This window comes from Schizophyllum commune (assembly GCF_000143185.2).
Source record: "Schizophyllum commune H4-8 unplaced genomic scaffold SCHCOscaffold_9, whole genome shotgun sequence".
NCBI lineage: Eukaryota > Fungi > Basidiomycota > Agaricomycetes > Agaricales > Schizophyllaceae > Schizophyllum > Schizophyllum commune.
The window spans coordinates 447,510-470,698 of NW_026089546.1; the positions used below are offsets into that span (position 1 = coordinate 447,510).

The window sequence follows — 23,189 nt, forward strand, 5'->3', positions numbered from 1 at the left end:
ACGAGAGTTAACATCGGGAAACCAGGTCGTGTTGGCGCGAGAGGTTGCTGGGTAATGGATACAAGAAAGCAAGGCACGTTGCGCACATGGTGCACGAAATGCTTCCGATCGGCATTTGCCGATGCCACGGTTGAACTTCGGGCTCCTCAAATCCTTGAAAACCCAGCAAGCCTCTGCTCAAGACTTTGAAGCAGTCCTTCAGCATCGAGGTCTTTTTGTCCGCGATCCGACATCTGAGAAGAGAGTTCCGCTCGTCGATGCGCCAGGTGCGAAGTCGGGAGATCGGACGAGCAGGATTTTCAGGTCGGGACCCCATCAATTTCTAGCCTTCTCGCGCCCTATATGGAGTCTCGAGGGGCAAGCGGACGTTGTAAGATCCAAGCGATATGGATTTGGATAGCACAGAAAAGTATCTGGCTACGCGCGGGAACGAGGTGCCACCTCCTACGAGAGCCAGTATGGCCTTGAGTAAGCGCGTGTCCGTTATATACTTGAAACACGGGTAAGATCTTCGAGTAGAAAAGAGCATAGAAAGTATATCATCAATATTGGCCGGTTATCGAGACCGATATGCAGAGAACATCGCGCACGCGATGCACAAGACAATAATGAAGAATGTAAACATGCCCAACTTGTGGAAGAACGACAATGACAGCTCATTGAACTGAGTGCCGAAGTCAGTACTGAGAACTGCAGGCCATGACTTTTTGAACGCAGGGACTGACATCGTGAAGGTCTTTGTTGGCCTTGGTTAGAGCCTGAACTTGTTCCTTCAACTGGACGACAATCCGTTGTTGTTCTGTTTTCTCCTGTTCTAATCGACTCGCTTTCCGAGTCAGCGACGTAACCTGTGAATGTGTTGCTCAATCAATTCTGCGCGGGCCGAGACACGCTGAACGAAGCTCACTTTATCTTTCGTTCCCATTAGGTCAGCCTGGCAAATCACAAGGGCAGTTTCCTTGTGTCTTCGAAGATCTTCACTAGCACGAAGCATTGCCCCAGAGAGCTCGCGAAGGTCAGACAGGCGTGCGTTGTCCTGCTCCAGCGCCGCCACGCGATCGCCACGAAGCTCGAGATCAGCGCGGACACGATGGCGGTGGTTCTGAAGCCTCAGATGTGCCATGCGGAAGTGTAGAACAGCAACGTAGGCGTCGCGAACAACGATCTGGGCGATTCGTTCGAGCGTCAATGGTCAGCAGATCAACCGGCCCTCGATCGAGCGTACCTTGGCGCTAAGAGCATGGTCGAGGGACGGACATTCTAACACCGATTGCAATGCATTACAAGCTTGTTCAGCCTCGGAGTCAGCCTTATCCTCGTCTTCATCAATCACATTGGGCTCGATACCCCGCGACGAGCCTGAACCATGCGAGCCTGTGGTCGCGGTCGCGGACGTAAGGCTTTGCGCATCCCCTGTGAGCTGTACGAAGATTCGACGAGGTTGCGTGGTGCTCGAGCGACAAGACGGACATCTCGTCCACGTCTGCTGTTGAGAGCACGTCACACAGATGCCATGACCTACAGAATGTACCTGTAAGCTTTTATGGCAAGTACAGGAGGGCGAAGCGAAACCTCACCGCAAGCGGGGAAGAAGGCACCGTCTTTCGGGAACTCAAAGCTTTCGAAGCAGACAGGACATTCAGCGGTTAGCATGGTGAGACAGAGCTGCGCAGTGGCCGTTCAGGCCAAGTCAGTTGGGTTGCGATTGTTTACGTGTATGCCGTAATTCGACAGACTCGTGAGAACCGGCCACAAGGCGCTCATGAACAGAAGACCCAAGCCCATGTCCAACACTTCACCTCGATGGTAAGCGCACCTCACAAGGCGATGCGTATTCTGGATCATTCGGCACTTGCGACGGGGCAACGCATCAGCAACTCCCGATGAGACCGTGAAGGAAAAACGAAGAAGATATTGTATTCAACTCTCGGCTCCGAGTCATCACATGCTTCGGCGTCCGCTGAAGTTCAACTTCGAATAGGTGACGCTGCGGACAGCAGTCTAGTATCTGTTAGAGTTACACGAGTCGTACGATAAAAATATTATCAGGGCAGCAAAGGATACAACGATGACCTCAAGGACACACAAAAAGAACATCTAGTGAGAATGAGACCATGTCGTCTTGACGGCCGACAGAACATCACTGACCATAATCGATTTTGCCTTAGTGACTTGCTTGTCTTCGGCAATATTCTCGAAGGCGTCCACAACCTTCATCGTACCGTACGCATGCTGGTAGACCATCGCCGGCCTGCCATGTAAACGACGCTGCGCATCGTCGAGTTCGTCGATCAAGCGGCCAGTCTCCCTCATCAGACGCGCGTTCTCGACTCGCAAACGAATAGGTTCGTCGCTGGAAGCGACCTGCGGCATCTTCAGGCGTATGTTAAAAAGACGAAGCAGAGCCTGGGGCTGATCGATGGGTCGGGCGCGGCACGTAGGACAAGCAGTCCCAGACCTGATCGCGCAGTCCTCGCAGAAACCGTGACCTGTGATGGACTTCAGTGGCATATAAAGGGCACAGAGTTGGGGTACGTACCGCAGGTAGGGAAGACGAGCCACTTTTCCGGAAAGTGCACGTCTTCCAAACATACACTGCATTCAGCTTGCAGGGCCATCGTGTGGATGGGAGCGCAGACGAAGGTAGATAGTGTCCTTCCTTCCTTGAGGTCTGTTATATCACGGGCGACGCGTTAAAGCAAGGGTCAATCCATAATGCCACTCAAAGGGGCGCACCGGGAGCCAAAGGGATAAACGCACAAACAACCAAAAGGTCTTTGATCAAAGAACAGGTGCGAGATAGGAACGTCGTCAATGGCCACTGACTAAGAATCCGAGAGCAGGCGATCTATCACGCACCTAAGCTCTCAAAGCGCCTGACCTGTGCTAGACAATGGACCCCGTCCAAGCCAGTGAAAACCGAGAGGCGTCCACGCATACATTTGAGCATCACATGCGTAAACGTACAGACGTCGTGTCGAATGCAGCATGAACTGCAGATTTATTTCGCGCCCGTTACGGACATTATATGAATCGCTTCCGATGATCAGCGAGGGCTGCATGAGCGCAGTTACTTGCCACGGATCGACCAAGAACCGGGGCACGAGCTCGCGCAGCGAAAGTCCAGCAACGCGTACATCACAACACAAAGAAAGACCGCCATCGCATAAAGGACGAAGAGCGAGAAATAGAGGAAGGGGCGCTGGAGGTCCTGGGATAGCTATCAGTAAAAATGTTAATTTCGACCCACACACGCCACTCGCCTGCAAGGTGGGCGTCAGCACGATGACCTCGTCCTTCAAGCCTTCCCAGAGGCGACGAGCCTCGTCCCAGTTGATGAGACCGCGCTGCACCGCGACCGTAGTCGAGCACTGTTCTGTGTTCGCCGCCCCTGGTGGCATGCCACCATCCTGTGTTGCAGACTCCCTCGCTGCCTCTTGAAGCTTCCTTTTCTCATGCAGCAGAATATCCATTCGCAAAATCTGCACCGTGACCCGCGCGTCGGCGAGCTCCAGCTGCAGCTTGCGCTGCTGCACCTGCGACTCCTCCAGGGCCTTCAGCAGCCGCAGCTTATCCTTCAGCAGTTGGCTGTCCTCCGCTTGCCGCGGCACGTCGTTAACCTGCACGCCGATGATGCGGAGGAGCGGGTGGCCCAGCGTGCTCGCGTGGCAGGTCGGGCAGGCGGCTAGCGAGCCATTCGCGCACGACTCGCAGACTGCGTGTCCTGAAGAGCGCGCGTCAGGAGGGGCGGCAGGGACAGAAAGTCGAGAGAGCGTACCACAAATAGGGAAGAGCAACCACCTTGCGGGGAACTGGACGTCCTGGAGGCAGAGGCGACAAGTGGCGGAAGACATGACGAAAGTCAGGCTGTGGCAGTGGATGATCAGAAATGAGAAGCGAAGCCGCCTGCATTGACCAAGCCATATGGGCAACAACGAAGAGGCCACACTATGGACCATATCCCTTTGGGAGGCGGGTCGAAGGTCCATGACAACGATCTAGCCCGTCCCCTAGTTGGACAGGAAGTCGATCGTCTGGTGGTAATTCTGGCACAATACAATGGAAGAACGAAAGGTATTAAAAACCGATGCCTGCATCATCACGTTACTAGCCGAGACCTCAATGAACATAAATACGACCCGCGAACAGGAACACGACCAGCGAGGGCCAAACAACGAAACAGAGGATATCAAGGATGGTGGCAGAGGACAGGAAGTCCGTCAAGGGGGTCACTGGCGCCTAGGGGAAACGTGTTAGCTCGCCGTTCAGTTCAAAGTCATGGTGGAGATCGAACGCACCCCACATTTGAAGTCGTCCAGCTTTAACGCCAAGTCGGTGTTCTCTGTCTTCAGCCTCTCGATCGTCTTCTGCCGAGCCTGCACCTCCCGCTGCAGCTCGTTCGCGCGCTCGGTCCAAAAGTCCATCTACAAACAAATCGTCACGCGTCAGCTTCCTCCACGTCTAGTGCCCAAGAAACCACGCACATTATCCCCCGACAACCTCAGCGCATCACGCATCGTCAGCACTTCCTCCATTCTGTCCTTTGCCCTGCGCTCCGCGATGCGCAACGCGACCTCTGCATGGTCCAGCGCTCCCATTAGCCGAGCCTGCTCGCCCTCGAGGGACAGCACCCGGTCCTTGTACTGGTCGACGCAGGCGAGAAGGGAAAACCTGCTTTCCCGCAGCTCGGCGCGCTCAACGCGCAGGGAAGTCAGACTGGGGCGCAGCTCGCGGTCGAGGATGTGGGCTACGCGGAGGATTGTTGACTAGAAGAGAATGAGCTTCGAGTTCATGTGGATAGAGAGTGACGTGCTTACCTTCGTCGTACTGTCGAAGTGTGGGACGTCCGCGAGCTCTTCCAGCGCCTCAAAGGCTTCTTCGGCGTCTGCACCGCTCTCCTGGTCGGTACCCTCGACGAGTTGCTGCACCCTACTCCCAGAACCACTCGCGATCGCCTGCCCCGTACGGCGATTAGCAACCTCGACCTCGGACGACGCAGCTACAGGCTCCTCAACAGAGGCCCCCGCAGCATGCAGTGCAAGCTGCACGAAGATCCTTTGTGGCGGATGGATACTCGCAAACGTATACGTGCGGCACGTCGGGCATCTCGTCCACTGCTGCAGATGCGAGCATCTTGCGCAAATTCCGTGGCCTGCACAACCATCGGTCAACCAGGTCCTCGAGTGGCACAAAACAAACTCAACGTACCGCACGTGAGGAAAAACACACCGTCCTCCGGGAATCGGAAGTCCTCGAGACAGACGGGGCATTCTGCGGAGAGAGGCATGACGGAGTGAGGGCGTTGAGCTAAGCGGAATAAGAGGCGACGTCGAGGAAATGGAGGAGAGAAGGTGGCGGTCAGTGGCAGAAATGCAAGCGAGGAATATAACCAATTTTTGACGGCCACTGCCACTATTATGACTAGTGGCCCGCGCACAAATGCTGAAATGAAGTTAGCCGGACAAAGACGGAATGGTGACTTGGCGAATGGAGGAATGGCGGGATGCGACACAGTTCTGTTTGGGAGCTTCGTCGCCAGATGCTGCTCGCGAGAGGTAGATGGTCCTGAGTCGAACATGATGATACATTACACTGATAGGACCGAAAACGAAAGCGAAAGTTGATAAGATTACTGCCCGCCGCAGATAGTAAGCTCCCGCATCTCCTGAAGAACACCCTCCACCTGTAGAAGCGGTCAAACTAAGCTCCACAAAGCAACCCAGCTAACACACCTGCGCATCCAACTGCCCCGCCGCGTAGTCATCGCGGACGCTGTCGTCGAAGTACCTGGAAGAAGTCCGTCAGTGTCCAGCTCGAGGGGGGATTGCCACCGCCCTCACCTCTGCACCCCGCTCATCTTCTCATATGCCTCTTCCGCGAACTTCGCTTGTATCCGGATCATCGCCTCGAAGCTGGGATCGAAGAAGGGTATCCGTTGGTCCAACAAGACGGGGAGCTCCTCGATGAGTTGATTGTTCAAGATGTCGAATTGCTGAGGTACGAGCATCAGCGCTGAATACCCCTCTGCATGCCAACATTACGCACCTCCTTCGTCTCGTCATTCTCTGCCTGCGCGCGCGGCAGTCGCTGCGGGTCCTCCGACGGCTTGTCGATAAGCTTGCGCAGTCGTGCCCGTGCAGCATCGTAGTCGATCATCTGCGCCGCTTTCAGCATTCCACACATCCCCCTACTATGCACACCAGACGCACCTTCTTCCCCCGCTTCGAGATGTGCTCATTGATGACGGGGAAATACGCGCACATCTTGCCTATGGGCTCCGAGATGGTTGTGCGGTACGGGGTCTCCTGCGCAGGGAGTCAACGGCAGTGACGAGGAGAGATGGGTGAGCGAGGCGCACGAATTCGCGGCTTATGCTCCCCTCTAGCTCCTCGATGGCGCTCTTGTACGCATGCGCGGCCATCGCGCCCTCGGACGTGCGATCAGCGGCGCCGTAGAAGGTCTCGACGGTCCCCGCTATGCGCGCCTGTGCCTGCGACATGCCTGCCGACCCATCGTTGAGTTCCCATCCTAGAACGCCCGAGCACACCACGCACCGTACATCGCATCGTAATAATGCTTGGCATCCTTCTGCAGTGCCTGCGTCTCCTTCTCGAATCTGCGCAGCGTTCAGACGACGAACGATGGGCAGCAGAAGTGCAGCATACATCCGGTACTTGGCTTCCTCGTCCGCGAACTCGCGGTCGATGGTGCGCTCGACCTGACCGGTCTTCTGGAGCAGCTGTAAATGGCGTCAGGCGGCCATCCCTCCGCATGCAGTAGCTCGTGCGTACGGTAGTGCCCGCTCGGTTGACGGACTTCTTGAATCTGATGCAGAGTATGAGACAATCAGAACCAGTGTCCAGAGGTTCGTGCGTACCCTGACCAAGACATACTTGACGAGTCGAGAGTAGGTGATGGTTAGAATCAAGTGCTGATGCCAATGGCGGTACAGCAATCACGTCAACCCTGCTGTGCTCGATGTATTGTCTGTGAGGCGTCATTTCCAACCCTTCTTAGCTCAGTTGGAAGAGCGTCAGACTGTAATTGGATAACATCTGAATGTCGCCCGTTCGAACCGGGCAGAAGGGAATCAACCTAGCGACTGCGCGGCTCGCTTTTTGCCCCTTTTTGCATGGACGACTAACGATGGCGCCGTCCTCGGCCTCCTCAAGAGAGGCGGGCTTGGGCGAACTGGCATTCATCCGCTACGTCAAGCCCGACGGCCGGAATAGCATCGATACGAGCTACTGCGTCGCGTGTGCGACGCTCTTCCGAGGTCATCCGCCGCGAGGTCTGGCGGTGAAAGTTGGCGGTCATCGTTGGGTCATCGAGCCACGGAATGTTGGACTCGGATAGCTTGCGAAGGCGGCTGAGGAAGCAGTGGTGGAAGCATGATGTCCCTGCTCCGCCTCCGCCACTTATATACACATCGGCGGACTGGCTGGTTCAGACTACGAGGGAGAGGAGACGAGGAGACTGGTTCAGACAATGTTCCATCACTTTTTGCTGCAAGTCCTGCGAGCCTCCCCTCCACGGTGCACCATCTCACTATCGGCAGGTTCAAGGTCTTGCAGACGCATGCACTGTATAAGAGTACATATAATTACATTCGACTTCCTTCTGTACCAGGGTAACCTTGCGACGAGAGACTAAGTACAACGGCAGGGGCCCCGCGCACGCGCTGACGCCCAGCCGCACCGTCAAGAGCTGTAAGTAGTGTACGTACAAGTAAGGTATGTGTATTTGTGTGGTGAAGACGACGACGGAACCGACCGAGAAGAGGACGTGGAAATGCTACGGATGTTGGGTACTAAGGCTGTGAGACGCCGGGTGTGAGAGGCTATGGATAGGAGGTTATAGGGCGAGGCGCCAGGGGTAGGATTTTATGGGTTGAGAGGGCAGAGACCACGAAGAAACTATGTATGTCACCAAATAGATAGGTAAATGGATGCGATGCCGAAGACGTTGCTGCTGCTGTGTTGATGTCGAGTTGTAGTGTATATACGTGCTGTAGTGTCGATATCGATGTACGCGGGGGTATGATGCATCATGACTTCACCCGGGTGATGAGGATGAGTGATGTGCGGCGATTGGCGAGGGCGATGGGCGATGGAGGGTGACGGGCGAGGGAGATGAGAGATTAGCGAGGACGATGGGCGGACCGGCGGCGGCGATGGGCGAGATGGATGGGCAGAGATGATAGTGATGGACGAGCAACTGGACAAGTGCTGATAACCGAGCAGATGAGATGGCCGAGGTCGGCGACGCCAGCGATGAAGGATATCGATCACCGCCGACGACGATGGACGACATGCCGAGGAAACTGGAGGAACGATGCCGATGACAGGACGACCACGATAATAATCAGGATGGCGACGACGTCGAGCAACGGGCAACGGGCAACGACGATCACCCCGCGCGTCTCGATATGCCCCCGCGCGACAACGCGAGACATGGCGACTGGATCCCCGCACGACGACCAACCCCTGCACGATGGACAATCAGCCCCTGCACAACGACTACCACCGGCGTCTGTCAACAACCACCGCAACCACCACCACGGTCTTGGGTACGGCGCACATGGCGGTGATGCACGCGCGGGCCGGACGCGGTGATTTGTAGCGACGAGCACGACGATTTGTAGCGTGAGGACACGGTGATTTGTAGCGCAACGGCGCGGCGATTTGTAGCGACGACGCGATTTGTAGAGCGTCCGTGCGAGATTTGTAGCCGTTCCCATATCGTTTGTAGTCGTTCCCGCGAGTTTGTAGGCGCTCCCATGAATGAGTCGCCGATATCCGGGCGTGCAGGTGGGCGAGGGGCATTCATCAGCAGGCAGCAACGCGAGAGAAGTGAGCAGACGGCGGGAAGGGGGAGTAAGCATGCAGGGGAGGAGGCCATTGTCAGCGAGCACGGGTAGTCTGAGCTGAGCACGGGCTGGCAGGGGTGTGCATAAATTACTGTTGCATTGCGATCGGTGGGTGTATGGTAAGGGTGTGTAGCACGGGCATGAGTCCAGCCTGATACGCCGCAGGTGCCATAATGTACTTTTTGCGAACGTGCTGTGTCGGTGGTGGCCAGAGGGGCGGGGTGAGGCGGGCGTGCGGATGGGTGGGACGGGTGAATGCTGCAAGACTTGGTGGATGCTGCAGACCGTGGTGGATGGCCGTCAAGTCAGCACAACGGCGTACAAGCCAGCCGCCAAAGTCTGAGCGACTGCGTCCTCACGGGCTAGCACCGACCGCGTGCAGGCCACCGCGATCGCCAGTCGCATGCGGAGATACGCGCCATCCCTAACTCTAAGCGGGTGAGGTGGTTGAGGCTCGTCCTCTGGCTCTTCTGCGCTCGCGCTCGTTGCCCTCTGGCTCTGCCGCCCTTGGCGCGCGAGGCTCGGCGTGTGATGATGATGGTGTTGGTGTTGCATTGCGTCTCTCCTCCCTCAGCGTGGTCGCACATCCCGCACCTGGTGCGCGATCATGCATCCCGCACCCGGCGCGCGATCACGCATCCGGTTCCCGGTGGTTTGAGCTTATCTGGCCATTCCCATTGTGCTACGCGCGCTGCCTGGCGGCATGCGCCGGGGTATCACGACTCGGAGCATCTCCCCATCAAACTCGGCGCGAACCTAAGGAGGACGTGTAAGTACATAGGCGATTACACATATCACCGGCTACACGGTACCGCACGCGTCGGGTACGCGCGCGATCGCGCGATGAAAGGGATGGAAAAGAAAGGATGACTCACCTGCACCAGGTCCGCATCATAACCAAAGGATATCCGTCGTTCAAAGTGGCCCCCGCCATTCTCCCAAGAGTCGGCGACGACGTGTAGGATGCGGCGCTTCTTCGTCGCAAGTGTTCTGGAGAAAACCTTCTCAGTACCGCAGCATAAGGGAGTACGTGAATTACGTACATGCCATCGCGCTGGAAGCCAGGAAGTCGTATGTGCAGTCGGTACTCCGTGGGCGTGGTCTCTACCTGGATCCAGCTGTCGGCGGGAGGCGGGGCATGTGAAAGGAAGGGCAGATGTGCGTTGGGTAACGAATTGCGTTGCGCGTCCGATTGGCCGTTTGCAACCGAGGGCGGCGTGGACTGCGACGCCGCCATCGCAGATGGCGACGGCGGGGCTGTACGTGTGTGACTGGGGTCGGAGACGGTGCTTGCCCGCGTCAGCACGGATGCTGTGGAGGGCGCTAGTGTCGAGGCGGTTTCGAGCACTCTCGGCGGTTCGGGTGGGTGGGAGACGGTCGCGGCGAGCACGGCGGCGCGCGGTATGGCCGTCGGGTGCTCATCGAGCTCCTCGTCGCTGATGGGGCGCGGCGCCTTCCCACGATATGTGAACGCGGAGGGCGGCGCGGTGCGCGCGGGCGTTGCTGGTGTGGCTGGCGGTGCAGATGTGGTTGCCGTCGGCGCCCGCGTCGTCGGCTGGCCGTCGACCCGCGGCAGGGTGCTGTAGGGTATCTGCATCGGGAGCGGGAGGGAGGCGGAGGAGCTGCGATCGACGCCACTGGGCCCCGCGACCTTTGGTTCAGGCGTGAGGTCGGGCTGGCGACGGGCGGCGTGCGGGCCATCAGGCAGTGAGTACGGGCGCGGATACGGGTGCACGGGCGTCGGGGCCTGGGCTGGCGAGTGCAACGCGGGCAGGCTGGAGGACACGTCGGTCCACTCTGAAAGCGAGTCGCGCTCTTCGGTCTGGCTGCTGCGGCGACTGGGGCCGTCGTCGGGTGGAGGAGGTACGTCCTGGGGCTGGAGGTCGTGCGACGGCTGGGGCATGGGCTGCGTTGGCATGTTGACCTTTGGAAACGGAAATCCGCCTGGCTGCTGTTCACGATTGAGCTGGGGCGAGGGCAGCGGGACCTCGCGGGGGCTGTCGAAGGAAGCATGCCGCTTGGGGAGGTGATGAGGCGAGGGGAGCGGTGGAAACGGGAGGGAGGTTGGGGACATGGGCGACGCCTTGCGCAGCTTTGCGGACGTCGTGGGTGGCGATGGCAAGGAGGAATGGGACGAGGACCGCCGGTGGAGTTTGTTCATGACCGAGTTGGAGAGCGCACGAGAATTTGGAGTCCCGCCTTGATTCGCCCGATGACCTCACCGCACAAACAGCGCCAAACACGCCGGCCTCGTTGCCTTGACGCCGCCCGCCTAGACTCGCTGCGCGCCTACAAATCCGGCCAGCCAGCGGCCAGCTGCACGCCCGCCTGCCTGCGCTCTACAAATGTGGCGCGCCTGGCCGGGCGATGGAAAGACTCGCTCCCTCGCACAAGCACGGGGCCCGCCTATCCGCACCGCCGCCCCACGATTCATTGCGCCCAGCACCGCTTCGCTCTCTGCCCGCCCGTCGTCATCGCTGTCCTTATCGCCCTTTGCGCGGCCATAGCGCGCTCGTCGGCCGCCCCTTGACGTGAGCAGCGCGTTCGGCAACGTCATCAGCCCATCGCGTTTGTGTAGTCCGACCACGCCTCCCTACGCGTCGCAAAACCACCACCCAGACGCCTCTCCGTCTCAGTACCAGTGCCAGCCGGACTATCAGTTCATCAGATCTCGTCTGCCGGCCTCTTTCACCGGGCACGGAGCTTGCTGGCGGTCCATGGAGGCTGTCCCCCAGTCATCCCGAGCAAACGCCAGCTGCCGAAAGTCAGACTGCCTCGATGGAGCGGAACATTCCCCGAACTCGGACCACCGCCAGGTACGGCGCTCCTCAATGAATTTCCCCGCATTCCTCCCCGATGCCCGGTAGAAGCAACTCTTCCGCCCGAGAGGAGCGCAGGCAGCGTTGGTTTGTCGGTGAGGTGCATTATTTTGCCAGGAAGATGCCTCGAATTGTCCGAGAAGAGCATTGCTTTGACCGTCATTTCGCCCTTCCGAAGCTCTGTTCTGCTTCTCGCTCGTACACATCATCTTCTCGCGCTCACCTCGCTCCTTCTTGACATCCTCGATGCTCGCAAAGCTACCTCAAAGCAAGTCCTCTTTTACTATTCATCCGCCGGGATCTACAAGTCGTCTATACTCAGCGATTCTCTGGTCGATCCAGCGTTCTCTTAGTCCATGAATGCGATGCTCCCTCGGTCTCTTTGGCACGTCTGTGGCCCATCGGACACGTCTGTAGACCATCGGACACATATGTAGTCCATCGAACGCGTCTTTAGCTCATCGCAGGCGTTATTAGCTTGCCCAGTCCGCTTGTATCCCATCCAACGCGCCCAATCCAAGGCCGGTCAACAATCCTCCACCACCGGCGTCTCAAACCCACCGCCGGCTACCTACTGCCCCGCACTTCTCGCTAGTTCTTCCCCCGGTGCGTCTGTCGATTGTGGCATCCCGAGCTAATTTAGCAGCCCGCACTTTCGGCGCCTTCACCCCGCGCTTTCGGCGCCTTTATGCTCGCATGACGCCCCTTTCATCCGCTCATGCCCCGCCTTCCAGGAAAGGAACAATGCGTTTGTTCCACACGGTCTCCTCGTACCCCGCAGGGCGAAATACTCAACCCACCGCAATAGGTTGACCTCTCGTACCCCGCAGAGCAATAGACATGACCCCGCGGGGAAGAACAAGCTGGACGTTGTGGCATTCCCGAGCGATCTGCTTTGTGGCTTTTGCGACGTCGGCAAACGTGGACTTAAGCCACGTTGACAAGCGTGAACTGCAGTCGCGTCGGCAAGTGTGGACTGCAGTCGCGTCGGCGGCCATCTCATGAGCCACGATGCCCAAGAGGAGGACCACCTTCAAGTTTGTTTGCTCTATCCATCAGCCCCGATCCTTCTGACAATCGACTCCCCGCCTCAAACGCCGACCGCGCTCACGACCTCCAACTCTCTCCCTACCAGCCATCTACTCACCGGTCATTTCGCGATGCCGAGGAGCGCGTACGCCTTCTCTCAACGCCGAAGAGTTCGTAAGCCTTCGCAATCCATCGGGGATCGCACATCAAGCCAGCACCAAGCCCCGGAAAGCGCGCAACGCTTCTCGCTGCGCCGATGACTGCGCGCATATGTGGACGTGTGGACGTTCCCGATGGGTGTGCGGATGTGACGATCTGCTTGTGACTACGTGCGGACGCTCACGCCCCCCCCCCCGCCCGCCAGCGTCACGCACGCCGATCCTCCTTGTCAGGCGATTCATAAAATTCACGCGCCGATAAATCATTGCTGCACCCTCTCCCTTTCGTGAATACCCGTCAGCTGACCACTGTGGCCAGCGTGAGAGGCAAAGGTCGTCCGCGCTTCCATCACACTTTCGTTGGCGCAGCTAAACCTTGTCTGTCCCGCAGACCCTTTCATCGCTCCGACCACATCCACATCCGTATCCTCTCTTCTCCACCTCAGCTTTTGACTGCTCCTTTGCGGTCCACGGCCTCAACCTATTGAATTCCACACAGAGGATCACTCGGTGCGCCTGATTATCACCATGAAGGCAGACGACCCTCGAGGGTAGGATATCGCCACCAGTCACTCCTCAGCCAAACGTCCACCGAAGCCCCCAACTCCCGGTCATCGCGGGCGAGTGGCAATCATTTGTGGCACCGCTCATCTCCCTTTGTGACACCGTCCATCTAACGCCCATCGTTCGCGTTGATTTGAGGAGACGGTCCATCAGCGTGTCGCGGCTGTCGCCTGATGATTACCCAAGGAACTATGCGAACAGTAGGTCGCCGAGCCGAGGAGATATGCCACAGATTCCTCGATTCAGTATATAATTTACAACACCGAATTCCTAGCAGTCGAATACGCTGGCGGAGGTTCCACCATCCTCTCGTGCTGCTGCTCCGCGCGCAGCCTGGCGATCTCAGCTTGCAGACCGTCTATTTGGTGTCGCAGAGCCGGGGCCTCGTCGTCAGTGGCCAGCGCAGGTGATAGGGCGTCGTTCGACTGTCCACGATCGCGTCGATTCCTTTGCGAAGCTCGGGTCTGTAGCGTCATCACCCGCGCCTCCATATCGCGCACACGCTTGTCGATGTCGCCTCGTACTCGCGAGGAGGAGGGCGATGAAGCCACGGGACTCGCTCGCAAAGGCGACATCTTCATGGGCGGAATTATCACTGCGCTCATAGTCAGTGAATCTACTTTATGTCGCTTGAGCGAGCACTCACATTCCGTCCGACTCGGCGATGCAGGGTCTTGCGCCTTGAGGTGCGTGAGGAAGGGTTGTGTGTATTGTGTGCTTCTCCTGGATTTGCGTGATCGCCTTCGCTTGCGCATACAGAAAAAGATCACTAGCGCGGTGGCGAGCAACGCGAGACCAGCGACCACGCCACCGACAATGGCGCCTACGGTCGCTCCGCTGTGATCTCCCTTCGTATTCCCGGCAGCAATTTCCGACCCAGAAGCGTCGGAGCCGGAACCAGTGATCGTGGCGGTTTCGCCAAGGGAATGGGTAGATGCGGGGGACTTTGAGTCTATCAGAGACGCCTCTTCGTCGCTGTCGTACCTGGAAGGAGGTGAACACCGACTGAGGAATATCACTATGACGGGTCAGACGCACGTAACGGTGAAGTAGTCGAACAGCATCAAAGACGCCTGTTCCACGCCGTTTCCCCCGGCGATGTTGACGACGAGCTCGTGTGCTTCGTCCTTCAGATTGGTCGTGGAGTAGACTTCATAACGTAGGGAAGGTCAATGATCGTGGGCAGTAGAGATTGTAGCGAACGCACAAAGGACATCATAGATATATGCGACTGATGATGAGTTATCTGGATCGTAGTGGAAGTTCCCATCGTAGGTGCCATCGAGGGTAAAGTCGTAGTTGGCCATCGTGCCCGTCAAGGCGGTGTTATTGTTGTCGAGGACACCGTAGAGGTATATGCCTGAGCCTGCGAGGTCTAAGTCGTAGCACTTGACCAGGAAGGAGGGTAGGTAGGTTGCGCACCGACGAAGCTGATGGTCATTGTAGTATTCTCGATGTCAGTATCGCCGTCGTCCGTCGTGTCGTGCCAGGTCCCGTTGTACAGCAAGTTCTTATCTGGCTGAGCATGGCATCCTGAAGGTGGGGCGTCCCAGGTTAGCATGATCTTGCCTGTGGCGAAGAGGGATGGACAGGACGTACCTGGGCAACGCTGCCCCTCCGCCCATGCCTTTGTGGGTGCGTACACGATGCTGGCCCTGTCAGTAGGCCATGGGTCGTCGTCCATCGTGGTATTGCGCGGTCTCGCCAGCGCATAAGTATTGAGCAGAGCCAGGAGGACAGCGAGCGCTGACATGCTGCATACCAAGCCCTAGCTATGGCTAGGTAGGAGGTGTAAGGAGAGAAACCTCTCTGGTTACCAGCCGCCAGCGGCCGTAGAGAGCATCGTCAAGATGGGTCATGATTGCGGGCGTGCGGCCAAGAGTAGCCAATGCATTCGACTGACGGCGTCAATGCAGTTCACTGACAGGCTATAGAGATCCAGAGCCAGCAAATCGCGATACGATCTCAGTTGTATTCACACATCACGTTCGAAGTCGACCAGAAGGGAGTGTTCTTCACAAGCGGCCCGAGGAAGCATCACTTTCGGCGGCCGAGATTTCGCCTCCGAAGGGATATCGAGCGGGAGTCATGAAGGACGGAAGCAAGCGCGGATGGTTTGATTCCGATCAACGAAAGCGGCCAAACAATGCTTTCCATATGGGGAAATAATCACAGTGAGGCCTCCGAGTCATCCTCATAGTATGTGCAGTACGGTCTAGGGAAACCTCTATCCTCGTTGATTATCCTTATCTCACCTCTGATCATTGCACACTTGCAGTGCAAACTTCCATTCCTTCGTTAGACATCTAAAGCAGTAGCATTATATACGTAGGCCGAGAAGGCAACGATGAGGCTACAGTCACTACTAATACATTGGGAACGTTACTGTTGTTAGTAAGGAGCGGGATGTCCGTGGAAAGCAGGACGGTCGTCAAGAGCGAATAGTAAACAGGTGAAAGCGAAGGAGTAAGTAGCTAGAATGTGGCAGTGGAGCAATTAGATGCCACAGCGAAGATGGGAGAAGCAGAGGTGAAGATGATAGAAGATGGGCGAAGATAGACAGCAGTCGACGTAGGCCGACTGCGTGGGTACTATGGCGATTAGTAGCGATACCGATATCAGGAAGCTGTCCTCCACAGACCCAAGGAACGTAAGTACCTCCATCCAGATTCCACGAACCGCCGAGGTCTTCACTGCCAAACCTAAGTCTCCTCCGTATACGTACTGAACCGCCCCTCGCTCTCAAAGTTCGAGAAATCGCCCGTTGACCGGTTATCGTCTCCTTCTCTCGTCGCCAGCCGCCCCAGGCCAAGGTCATCCCCGGGCCGCTTCGTCGCGCTCCGGTACTGCTCCCCGCTTTCTCGCGGGCGCCGGCGCATATCGAGCGTGACGCCGTGTGCTTGGTGTGCTGTCTTTGTCATGCTGCTGCGGCCGAAGAGCACGGAGTTCGGGCGGGTGAGGCGCAGGAGGAGGACGTTGGCGAAGCCGGAGAGGCCGTAGATGGAGATGACGGTCATGGTGAGCGCCGCTGGCTCGGGCCCGGTGTCGAGGAAACCAATCCAGCGCACGACGCTGAGGGGGAGAACGGAGATGGAGTAAACAAGGGGGTAGCTGGATGTGGGATCAGCAAGGTGACATGAGTGGTGCAGAGCGGTCGGTAGGGACGCACGCTATCATGATGAGGGCCTGCTTCCGGCGTCCGGTCGGGTCGGCTTGCGGGTCGTTCTTGACGGCATGGACGCTGAAGCGCCACCAACGGGTGGCGTCGATACTGATATTGCCGCGGCTCCAAAAGTAGAGTGGGATGTAAAGGAGGATGGAGGCGCAGAGAGTAATCCAGAACCAGATATACTCGCCAGCGAGCCGGAATCCGAAGTACTTGTCACCAATCCAGCACCAGTACTACGCAGCGTGATTAGCATAGGGAATCAGTCCGCGATGGTAAAGCACATACGGGAGTAGGAACGACGTAGGGATCGCTCCCATCATCGTAGAGTCCGCTTCCAACCGAGGTCATGATGATGTTGTAGATCCAGATGCAGGCGACGACGCCGGTCGCGACGCGCGGCGAGGCGAGCTTGCCGCACCACACGCCGATGAAGGTAGCGAGAGTGATCGCAAGCGTCGTCATCGCCACGCTGGCTTCGCCGAGCTGCTGGATCACTCCCTGCGCGGTGCAGAAGCCACCCGTCTTGACGACACCATTATGGATCCAGCGGATGTCCATGACGGCGCCGAGCGCTTGGACGAGGTCGGAGAAGAAGAGATTGAGCTGCACAGGTTCAGTGGGGATCGTGCGAGGGAAGGGGGCGAGGGGGACGGACCATGAAAACGTCCATGGCTTGCGAGACGATGCGCCATTGGGCAGGGGTTCCGCAGGTGTAGTGGACGTGGCGAGCGAAGTTACGCTGTACGATGTGTGAGAATGGGTGGGGGAAGTGCGGATGGAGGAAAGTTTGCGTACGAAGATAACGGCGAAGACGTAGCCTACTGCGAGGAGAGACAGCAGGCCGCATTCAGCTGTGATCTGAGGGTGTCCGATCAGTACATGTCGCGGTACAGAGAGCGTGCTACGCACCATAAGCCCGATGCTCTCCCCGCGCGAGAGGCAGTAGATGGTGGTATCATTGTTCTGATATCGCTCCCATTCGTCGTCCGAGCAGACGTAGCCGGGCTGCATGTTCATGGCGCGTGCTGCCAGGGGGATAGGGAGGGGGGATAGCGCTCACAGATGGGTATGCATGGGGGTAGGATGGTGGTGGGTGGAGAGGGGCGCCAACAGCTTTTTCATTTTGACAGTTCGGGAGGAACAGTGTGATCAGGAACGATGGTGGCGTAATTTGTCACTGGCGTGGGCGACTGCCGATACTTCCAAGACCTTCTCGAGGTGTGCTTGTGGTGTGCGCTGGACGTTTGCTGGGATGCTTGGGCACTGTGTACGTCGTCCTCGGCGTCGATGAGTGCTCGTCGGCGTCGGTGGTCTCGGCCTGCGTTCGTGAGATTGGGTCTCAGATGTGACGTGTGCATCCGGTCAGTCGATCTCTCCGGGATATCGCGATTGCAGTCAGTCAACTCAGGGCAAGGGGGAACGTGCTCTAGTAGTCCCCGAGCTCGGCAACGCAAATCAAGACGATTGAGGTCATCAAGACGGACACATTCCCGAGTCGTCAACGAGCCGTAAGCGCATGTCTTCCTTGTCGGTATCTTTCCGGACCAGAAGTCAGCGAGATTCCTGAGGTGGCTACTGCAGAGAAAGAACAGATTGATTATGCAGACGGGCTTGCTATTGACCATGGAGACCTGTACATCGGTAAGGAGTAGCGACCGCAGAGGGACAGCGGCTTAGAATTACTAAATGGCGCAAGTTGTGACTATCCAGAGCTCCAGCATCGTTTCTTACCAGCTGCGAGAATATATACGTAGATCCGAGTCTGGCGGAGGAATGGAGGAAGGGCTCTTGGACGACGCGCTCGGGTAATGTGGCAGGAGACAAGGAAGCAAAGCATCAGTTTGTACCGCGTGGTGCGGATCAAAGTCTAATCCTTTCTTGTGGTTTCCGTTTTTGGTCACTCGCTTGTTGCCCTCGAACCACCATCCTGATTGCCTTCTTGCGCCCTTTGCACCGATGACTCCTTTTCTACGCGACCTTGCCTTTCGAAAAAAGCACGATCTATCGTTCTGTTTGACTGACCCCAAGGTCATCGACACTCACGAGAGTGGACTGGTCGATAGAATGACCTTCCGTTCTTGCGTTGCAATCAGCGCAAGGTCGGCAGCCTCTTTATGGGTTCTTCTGACATTTCGCCTACCTTGGCCCCTTGGTTACTTTCTCAAGCAATGCTGGCAATGTACTTGATCCTGAAGGCCGTCTATCTCTTTGCGTGGCCTGATGCCTTTGTCTGTTCGACGCTTATCTTGTCTAAATGACGCCGCAACTGCTAATTTGTACCTGCCTGCGTGCTTGCCTTTCATCGGCGACTTTCAGTGGCCAACTTGACTCTCTGTAGCCCAATACATCCAACGACAGCAGTTCAACGATGTCCCACGCTACTCCGTGCGCCACCTGTACGCTCTGTACTTCAAGCTTCCCATTCCCCGACAAGTGGCTTTTGTTCCCCAATTGTGGTACGTCTCCGCCTCTTTGACCCACTCCGGCACTTCATTTACTACCGTCCCTCTACTTCTTTAACCGTAAAACTCATTACACTGATCACTGACTCTTTCTCCAGGCCACGCTTTCTGCGAGTCCTGCGCTCAGACCCAAGGCGACCGGTGCCCAACTTGCCGTGCCGCGTCTTTCGGGCGGCCCCTGCTTCGCATCCGTGGCGCACAGATTGACGAGCTCGGCGATATGCGCAAAAAGCTGTCCGACACGCGCAAGCAACTGTCGGGCACGCGCATGGTGCTCGAAGACACTCGCAAGGAGCTCGTCGCGACGCGCAAAGAACTCGCGGCGGAGCACGCCAAGTGGGATCGTCTGAAGGGGGTGCTAGTGGAGTACGGGGCGCTTGAGGGCGTTATGGGGGCTGTGCAGATGAAGATTGAAGAGATCAAGGCGGATATGAGGGCGCGGGATGAGCAGGTGAGGCGCTTGAGGGAGTGTGTGGAGGGGTTGTGGAAGGGTGGGGTGTGGGAGGAGGAGGAGGAGATAGGCCGAGTGGATGGCACGGCGCTTGCGGCAGTATGGGAGATGAAGAACAAGATCGCGCGATACATCGATGGGTGGGGCGACGCTGTGAACGAGTGGGGGGCGAGGATCATATTCGAGGGCAAGGTACGGGGACATCTCGATGGAGAGGACGCGGGTCGAGTTTGCTGATAATAGTTGGCGCACAGGTCCACTCGAAGGTCGATTTCTTCGCTTTGTGGCACTGGTTTCTGGTGCTGTTCCCATGGGTCCTCGTCATGCTGCTGTGTTGGTCGTGGACGCTGCCCTCGGTCAGCGCGGAGCAGTTGTATATTCCAGGATAAAGAAAATGTTCAGTGGGGTCAGACATACATATCTAGGGAGAGCCGCTTCAATTGTTCAACTTGAAGATATCGAGCCTGGAGAGCGGGAGCACTTGTCTATTGATGCCTTTTTGGGATGTCCCTTTGTTGTCGACAACGAAGAAGGTGCGAGGCGTTCAGGTATTTCTGTTTCGGCTCAAAAGTGTTCGCAATGGCAATTGGGTTACATGACTACGAGAGACGCGGGATGTAAGAGCAACGGAAGTGCCTCGGCTGTATCCCCCGTCGCGACAACGTCGACCGCGCAGTATATTGTACATGCACGACGTTATAAGGTCTGGCGCATACGGAATCCGGAAGGCTTTCCAGAGGCTCTTGGAGCTCGGTGAGCTCTTTTTGCGCCTCGGTACGTCCTGATTTTATTGACTGCGTCCCAGGAAGGACGAAGGCGGTCCGCAGCGTGCGATCACTTCTTGCTCTCAACCACGACCACGACGACCTCGGCGTCACCGTCTCCCTCAACCATCACCACGTCTGTGCACTTCTTCCGCTTCGGCACACGGGTAACAATCCCTAGCTGAGGAGGCTATGCACCGTCGAACGCGGCTATCTGTGCGACCTTACTGCGGCTTGCAAGGGCGACCCACGCGCCTGCGGATGCCATACAACGCTCAGCATCATCTTACGCGTGCGGAGGAACATGTCCGCGCCTGGGAAGGCGCTCGGGAACACGCTGGGACGGATGAAATGATGCACTTGGATCCGCCGCGTATCGGTGTTGGCGATTCGCCTTGATAACTGGCGCCATCGGCGGTCCCTGGAGGCCTCATACATCCACCCTTCTCCTTCCCCTCCTCACTCATTCCCCGCCGACGAGACCAGGCAAGACTTAGAGATGTCGACGCCCGCGTACACCAAGCACGTCGTCGCGTTCACGATCAGTGGTGGTTGGGGTGCGTGTAGTAGTACTCACCGAAGTTGTCCCTTTGCTAACAATGAGGGCTCGCAGGTCATGCACGACCGATGGTCGCGTTCTTGTGTCGTCTAGTGCAGCGCGCGCCCGTGCTGGTGACCTTCATCGTCTCCGTGGTCATCGAGGACAAGACGAGGAACGAAGTTGATCGCTTCCTGACGGGCGAGCATGCGGACAAGAAGGAGCGATTCAGGTGCGTTATGGCACTCTAGGGATAGATTCAGACACTGATATTGCGTCCTCAGGCTCGTATTCATCCCCGCTGCGACCCCCGTACGTATGCAAGAGATGAAGGAGAACTTCGAGAACGCATATACAGCCATACTGGCCGACATCACCACCCGCGCACCGGATGTGATGGTCTGCGATGTACGTGACCGTGATCCTAATCCTTACCCTTCCCCTCTACTCCATTGTCTTCTACCTCCTCTGCTTCGTTCTCGTTCCTGCCCTCTACGCCTGCTGACCCACTGCCCAGACCATCGCCCACTGCGTCCTCCAATCCACCCGCGCCATGTCGCCCGCGACTCGCATCGTCGGCTGGTGCGGCTACGGCGCCATCGCCATCCTCACCCTAGCGCAGATGTTCGAGAAAGATATTGAAAAGCACTGGGAGCTGATTGAGAAGAGAGTGAAGGAGGAAGGCGTTCTGCCGAGGGCGGTGGCGAATGAGGTGAGTTGGGTCGCAGTCATCGTGGGCCTGAGGCCGCAGAATGGTGGAAGGGGCGGAAAGGCGTGAAAGGCTGACGAAAGCTATAGATCGCACTGAACGCAACCTCGGGAAAGACGCTGGACGTCGCGGACTTGCCGCCCATGGCGGACTATGAGCTGTTCCCGCAGGTTTGTGCTTCGTGTATGCGGGCCAAGTGAGATGCTAATCCGTTTTGCAGGAGGTGAACAGACTTGCTATCGCGCACACACCATCTGACAATATACTGCCAGCCACCCGTCTTCATGCCCTGGGACGTGCACTTCCACTCCGTTCGGTATGTTGCCTCCCTGACCACCGACGCCGCACACGCACCCATACCCACCACTTTCCTCCAGCTCCGTCCCGACCTGCGAAGCCATCATTGCCCCCTCCTGTCGCTCAATCGAACCCAAGACCTGCGATGCGCTGGCAGCGCGACTTGCACCAAACCACTTCTTCGCCGTCGGTCCGTTGTTCCCGCCCGCAGAGGAGGCGATGTCAAAGGTGAGAGGAGTTGGTCCCACGGCGTTCTAAAAGAAGGCCGTGTCGCTGACATTCCATAGGCAGGCGTCGCCGAGATCGCGCAATCAGAAGAGGGAGCGGAGATCGTGAGCTTCATGGACCGGATGCTGAAGGAGAAGGGGGAGAAGAGTGTGCTCTATGTGCGTGTGGTCTGTCTCGGGGGGATGTTGAAGCGATGTCTTGCCAACGAACTGAATCCCAGATCTCCTTCGGCTCGACGTTCTCCACCTTCATTGGGATTGAGAAGGAGGTGATGTGGGCATGGTTCGATGTGGTGGCGGATATGGGAATTCCGGTGGTGAGCTCTACTCTACTACGATTTGCTCTGTGGTCAGGAAGCTGACGATTCGACGAATAGATCATCGCCTATCACAAGATGAGTGAGCCACTACCTGCAGAGTTGAAGGCCAAGTTCGACGCTGGCGGGGTCACGTTGGTATCGGCATGGACGCCCCAGCAGTACGTGCTGGCGCATCCAGTGAGTATATGCATATCGCCCCATGATCATCACTAAGTCTATCCTGCAAGGCCACCGGCTGGTTTCTCACCCACAACGGCTTCGGCGGCACGAACGAGGCCCTTGCCGCTGGCGTCCCTACCGTCTCTTGGCCCATCTGCGCCGACCAGCCACTGTACGCGCTCCTCGTCTCCCGCGTGCACAACACAGGGCACGAGCTTAACGAGGTGCGCCGCGGCTTCGGGCGCAGGCCACGTCAGAGCAATGGGTGGACACCAACGAGCGACGTCTTCGACATTAACGCGCCGTATAATGTTGTGTGGACGCCAGGGAATGAGGACAAGGTCTCGGCGGAGACGATTGAAAAGGTGCGGGAGGAGGCGAAGAGGGTGCTGGGATGGGCGTTCTTTGATGAGGTGAAGAGAGCTGAGAAGGAGGCGAATGCCGCGCGGGTCAAGGCAATGGTAGAGATTGCGTGGGCGGAAGGGGAAGGAAATGAGCAGGGGGTGGCGGCGAGGGATATGCAGCGGTTCATCGAAGTGTTTCTAAGTTAGCTGGGGACTGGGCGCGGCTGCGATCCGGATGGTTTCAATCGTTACGCACCTCGGCACTCGTCGACGAACGTCAGCTGCGCGCCTGCATTCGATAAACGTTGGG

The 23,189-nt window shown here is 57.5% G+C and overlaps 10 protein-coding genes and 1 non-coding gene across 11 annotated transcripts; 4 read left to right on the forward strand and 7 right to left on the reverse strand.

Annotated features, from left to right (window-relative positions):
* Nucleotides 1–292: 292 nt before the first annotated feature.
* SCHCODRAFT_02584996 (uncharacterized protein) lies at nt 293–5,287 on the reverse strand (the record flags this gene model as incomplete). Its single annotated transcript, XM_050343948.1, has 15 exons — nt 293–664; nt 726–848; nt 908–1,165; nt 1,226–1,420; nt 1,471–1,486; nt 1,532–1,665; nt 2,149–2,489; nt 2,540–2,671; nt 3,251–3,724; nt 3,779–3,867; nt 4,148–4,239; nt 4,299–4,424; nt 4,485–4,766; nt 4,818–5,152; nt 5,209–5,287. The coding sequence occupies 15 exons, from the start codon at nt 5,285–5,287 to the stop codon at nt 557–559; spliced, it is 2,784 nt and encodes a 927-aa protein (XP_050198723.1). The 3' UTR covers nt 293–556.
* A 144-nt stretch (nt 5,288–5,431) lies between these two features.
* Nucleotides 5,432–6,929, reverse strand: SCHCODRAFT_02633510 (BAR-domain-containing protein). The gene is made up of 10 exons (XM_003029578.2): nt 6,878–6,929; nt 6,792–6,825; nt 6,666–6,739; nt 6,555–6,616; nt 6,359–6,501; nt 6,210–6,305; nt 6,046–6,156; nt 5,841–5,992; nt 5,733–5,787; nt 5,432–5,683 (listed from the first exon to the last, which is right to left on the reverse strand). The coding sequence occupies exons 1-10, from the start codon at nt 6,889–6,891 to the stop codon at nt 5,630–5,632; spliced, it is 795 nt and encodes a 264-aa protein (XP_003029624.1). The 5' UTR covers nt 6,892–6,929; the 3' UTR covers nt 5,432–5,629.
* A 78-nt stretch (nt 6,930–7,007) lies between these two features.
* On the forward strand, nt 7,008–7,089 carry SCHCODRAFT_t178. Its single transcript has one exon. It is a non-coding gene; the product is annotated as a tRNA-Tyr (tRNA).
* Nucleotides 7,090–8,453: 1,364 nt separating this feature from the next.
* On the reverse strand, nt 8,454–9,112 carry SCHCODRAFT_02633516 (uncharacterized protein). Its single transcript, XM_050345771.1, has one exon. The coding sequence runs from the start codon at nt 8,899–8,901 to the stop codon at nt 8,536–8,538; it is 366 nt and encodes a 121-aa protein (XP_050198724.1). The 5' UTR covers nt 8,902–9,112; the 3' UTR covers nt 8,454–8,535.
* A 417-nt stretch (nt 9,113–9,529) lies between these two features.
* Nucleotides 9,530–10,466, reverse strand: SCHCODRAFT_02670128 (uncharacterized protein; the record flags this gene model as incomplete). Its single annotated transcript, XM_003029579.2, has 3 exons — nt 9,530–9,625; nt 9,745–9,859; nt 9,913–10,466. The coding sequence occupies 3 exons, from the start codon at nt 10,464–10,466 to the stop codon at nt 9,530–9,532; spliced, it is 765 nt and encodes a 254-aa protein (XP_003029625.2).
* A 3,191-nt stretch (nt 10,467–13,657) lies between these two features.
* Nucleotides 13,658–15,287, reverse strand: SCHCODRAFT_02633521 (uncharacterized protein). The gene is made up of 6 exons (XM_050345772.1): nt 15,039–15,287; nt 14,862–14,972; nt 14,647–14,805; nt 14,478–14,589; nt 14,086–14,423; nt 13,658–14,034 (listed from the first exon to the last, which is right to left on the reverse strand). Exons 1-6 carry the CDS (start codon nt 15,190–15,192, stop codon nt 13,694–13,696), a joined length of 1,215 nt encoding a protein of 404 aa, XP_050198725.1. The 5' UTR covers nt 15,193–15,287; the 3' UTR covers nt 13,658–13,693.
* Nucleotides 15,288–15,740: 453 nt separating this feature from the next.
* On the reverse strand, nt 15,741–18,103 carry SCHCODRAFT_02633525 (uncharacterized protein). The gene is made up of 6 exons (XM_003029581.2): nt 17,518–18,103; nt 17,404–17,466; nt 17,264–17,347; nt 16,894–17,211; nt 16,609–16,841; nt 15,741–16,550 (listed from the first exon to the last, which is right to left on the reverse strand). The coding sequence occupies exons 1-6, from the start codon at nt 17,623–17,625 to the stop codon at nt 16,142–16,144; spliced, it is 1,215 nt and encodes a 404-aa protein (XP_003029627.1). The 5' UTR covers nt 17,626–18,103; the 3' UTR covers nt 15,741–16,141.
* On the reverse strand, nt 17,449–18,438 carry SCHCODRAFT_02359179 (uncharacterized protein). Its single transcript, XM_050342470.1, has 2 exons — nt 17,518–18,438; nt 17,449–17,466 (listed from the first exon to the last, which is right to left on the reverse strand). The coding sequence occupies exon 1, from the start codon at nt 18,231–18,233 to the stop codon at nt 17,727–17,729; it is 507 nt and encodes a 168-aa protein (XP_050198726.1). The 5' UTR covers nt 18,234–18,438; the 3' UTR covers nt 17,449–17,466; nt 17,518–17,726.
* A 313-nt stretch (nt 18,439–18,751) lies between these two features.
* SCHCODRAFT_02633528 (uncharacterized protein) lies at nt 18,752–20,014 on the forward strand. Its single transcript, XM_003029171.3, has 3 exons — nt 18,752–19,064; nt 19,169–19,713; nt 19,776–20,014. Exons 1-3 carry the CDS (start codon nt 18,977–18,979, stop codon nt 19,908–19,910), a joined length of 768 nt encoding a protein of 255 aa, XP_003029217.1. The 5' UTR covers nt 18,752–18,976; the 3' UTR covers nt 19,911–20,014.
* Nucleotides 20,015–20,207: 193 nt separating this feature from the next.
* On the forward strand, nt 20,208–20,466 carry SCHCODRAFT_01101374 (uncharacterized protein; the record flags this gene model as incomplete). The annotated part of the gene is made up of 2 exons (XM_003029172.2): nt 20,208–20,274; nt 20,327–20,466. 2 exons carry the CDS (start codon nt 20,208–20,210, stop codon nt 20,464–20,466), a joined length of 207 nt encoding a protein of 68 aa, XP_003029218.1.
* A 318-nt stretch (nt 20,467–20,784) lies between these two features.
* Nucleotides 20,785–23,086, forward strand: SCHCODRAFT_02511091 (UDP-Glycosyltransferase/glycogen phosphorylase; the record flags this gene model as incomplete). The annotated part of the gene is made up of 11 exons (XM_003029173.2): nt 20,785–20,842; nt 20,899–21,055; nt 21,108–21,231; nt 21,341–21,535; nt 21,622–21,702; nt 21,805–21,848; nt 21,910–22,057; nt 22,117–22,215; nt 22,278–22,373; nt 22,434–22,553; nt 22,604–23,086. The coding sequence occupies 11 exons, from the start codon at nt 20,785–20,787 to the stop codon at nt 23,084–23,086; spliced, it is 1,605 nt and encodes a 534-aa protein (XP_003029219.1).
* Nucleotides 23,087–23,189: the final 103 nt, after the last annotated feature.

Bases quoted from the DNA above. Each gene is read 5' to 3' on its own strand.
- SCHCODRAFT_02633510 (XM_003029578.2), bottom strand. The intron at 6,740-6,791 runs GTACGCACGAGC...CGCCATTTACAG, and splicing joins TCAACCGAGCGGGCACTACC to CTGCTCCAGAAGACCGGTCA. The intron at 5,788-5,840 runs GTGAGGGCGGTG...GACTTCTTCCAG, and splicing joins AAGATGAGCGGGGTGCAGAG to GTACTTCGACGACAGCGTCC.
- SCHCODRAFT_02633516 (XM_050345771.1), bottom strand. From the start codon at position 8,901: ATGGCCTCCTCCCCTGCATGCTTACTCCCCCTTCCCGCCGTCTGCTCA.
- SCHCODRAFT_02633521 (XM_050345772.1), bottom strand. From the start codon at position 15,192: ATGTCAGCGCTCGCTGTCCTCCTGGCTCTGCTCAATACTTATGCGCTG. The intron at 14,973-15,038 runs GTACGTCCTGTC...CCCCACCTTCAG, and splicing joins GGAGGGGCAGCGTTGCCCAG to GATGCCATGCTCAGCCAGAT. The intron at 14,424-14,477 runs GTGCGTCTGACC...ACCTCCTTCCAG, and splicing joins TTCGACTACTTCACCGTTAC to GTACGACAGCGACGAAGAGG.
- SCHCODRAFT_02633525 (XM_003029581.2), bottom strand. From the start codon at position 17,625: ATGAACATGCAGCCCGGCTACGTCTGCTCGGACGACGAATGGGAGCGA. The intron at 17,212-17,263 runs GTCCGTCCCCCT...GAACCTGTGCAG, and splicing joins AAGCCATGGACGTTTTCATG to CTCAATCTCTTCTTCTCCGA. The intron at 16,551-16,608 runs GTGCGTCCCTAC...TCCCACATCCAG, and splicing joins CAGGCCCTCATCATGATAGC to CTACCCCCTTGTTTACTCCA.
- SCHCODRAFT_02359179 (XM_050342470.1), bottom strand. From the start codon at position 18,233: ATGGTCAATAGCAAGCCCGTCTGCATAATCAATCTGTTCTTTCTCTGC.
- SCHCODRAFT_02633528 (XM_003029171.3), top strand. From the start codon at position 18,977: ATGTCCCACGCTACTCCGTGCGCCACCTGTACGCTCTGTACTTCAAGC. The intron at 19,065-19,168 runs GTACGTCTCCGC...CTCTTTCTCCAG, and splicing joins GCTTTTGTTCCCCAATTGTG to GCCACGCTTTCTGCGAGTCC. The intron at 19,714-19,775 runs GTACGGGGACAT...GTTGGCGCACAG, and splicing joins GGATCATATTCGAGGGCAAG to GTCCACTCGAAGGTCGATTT.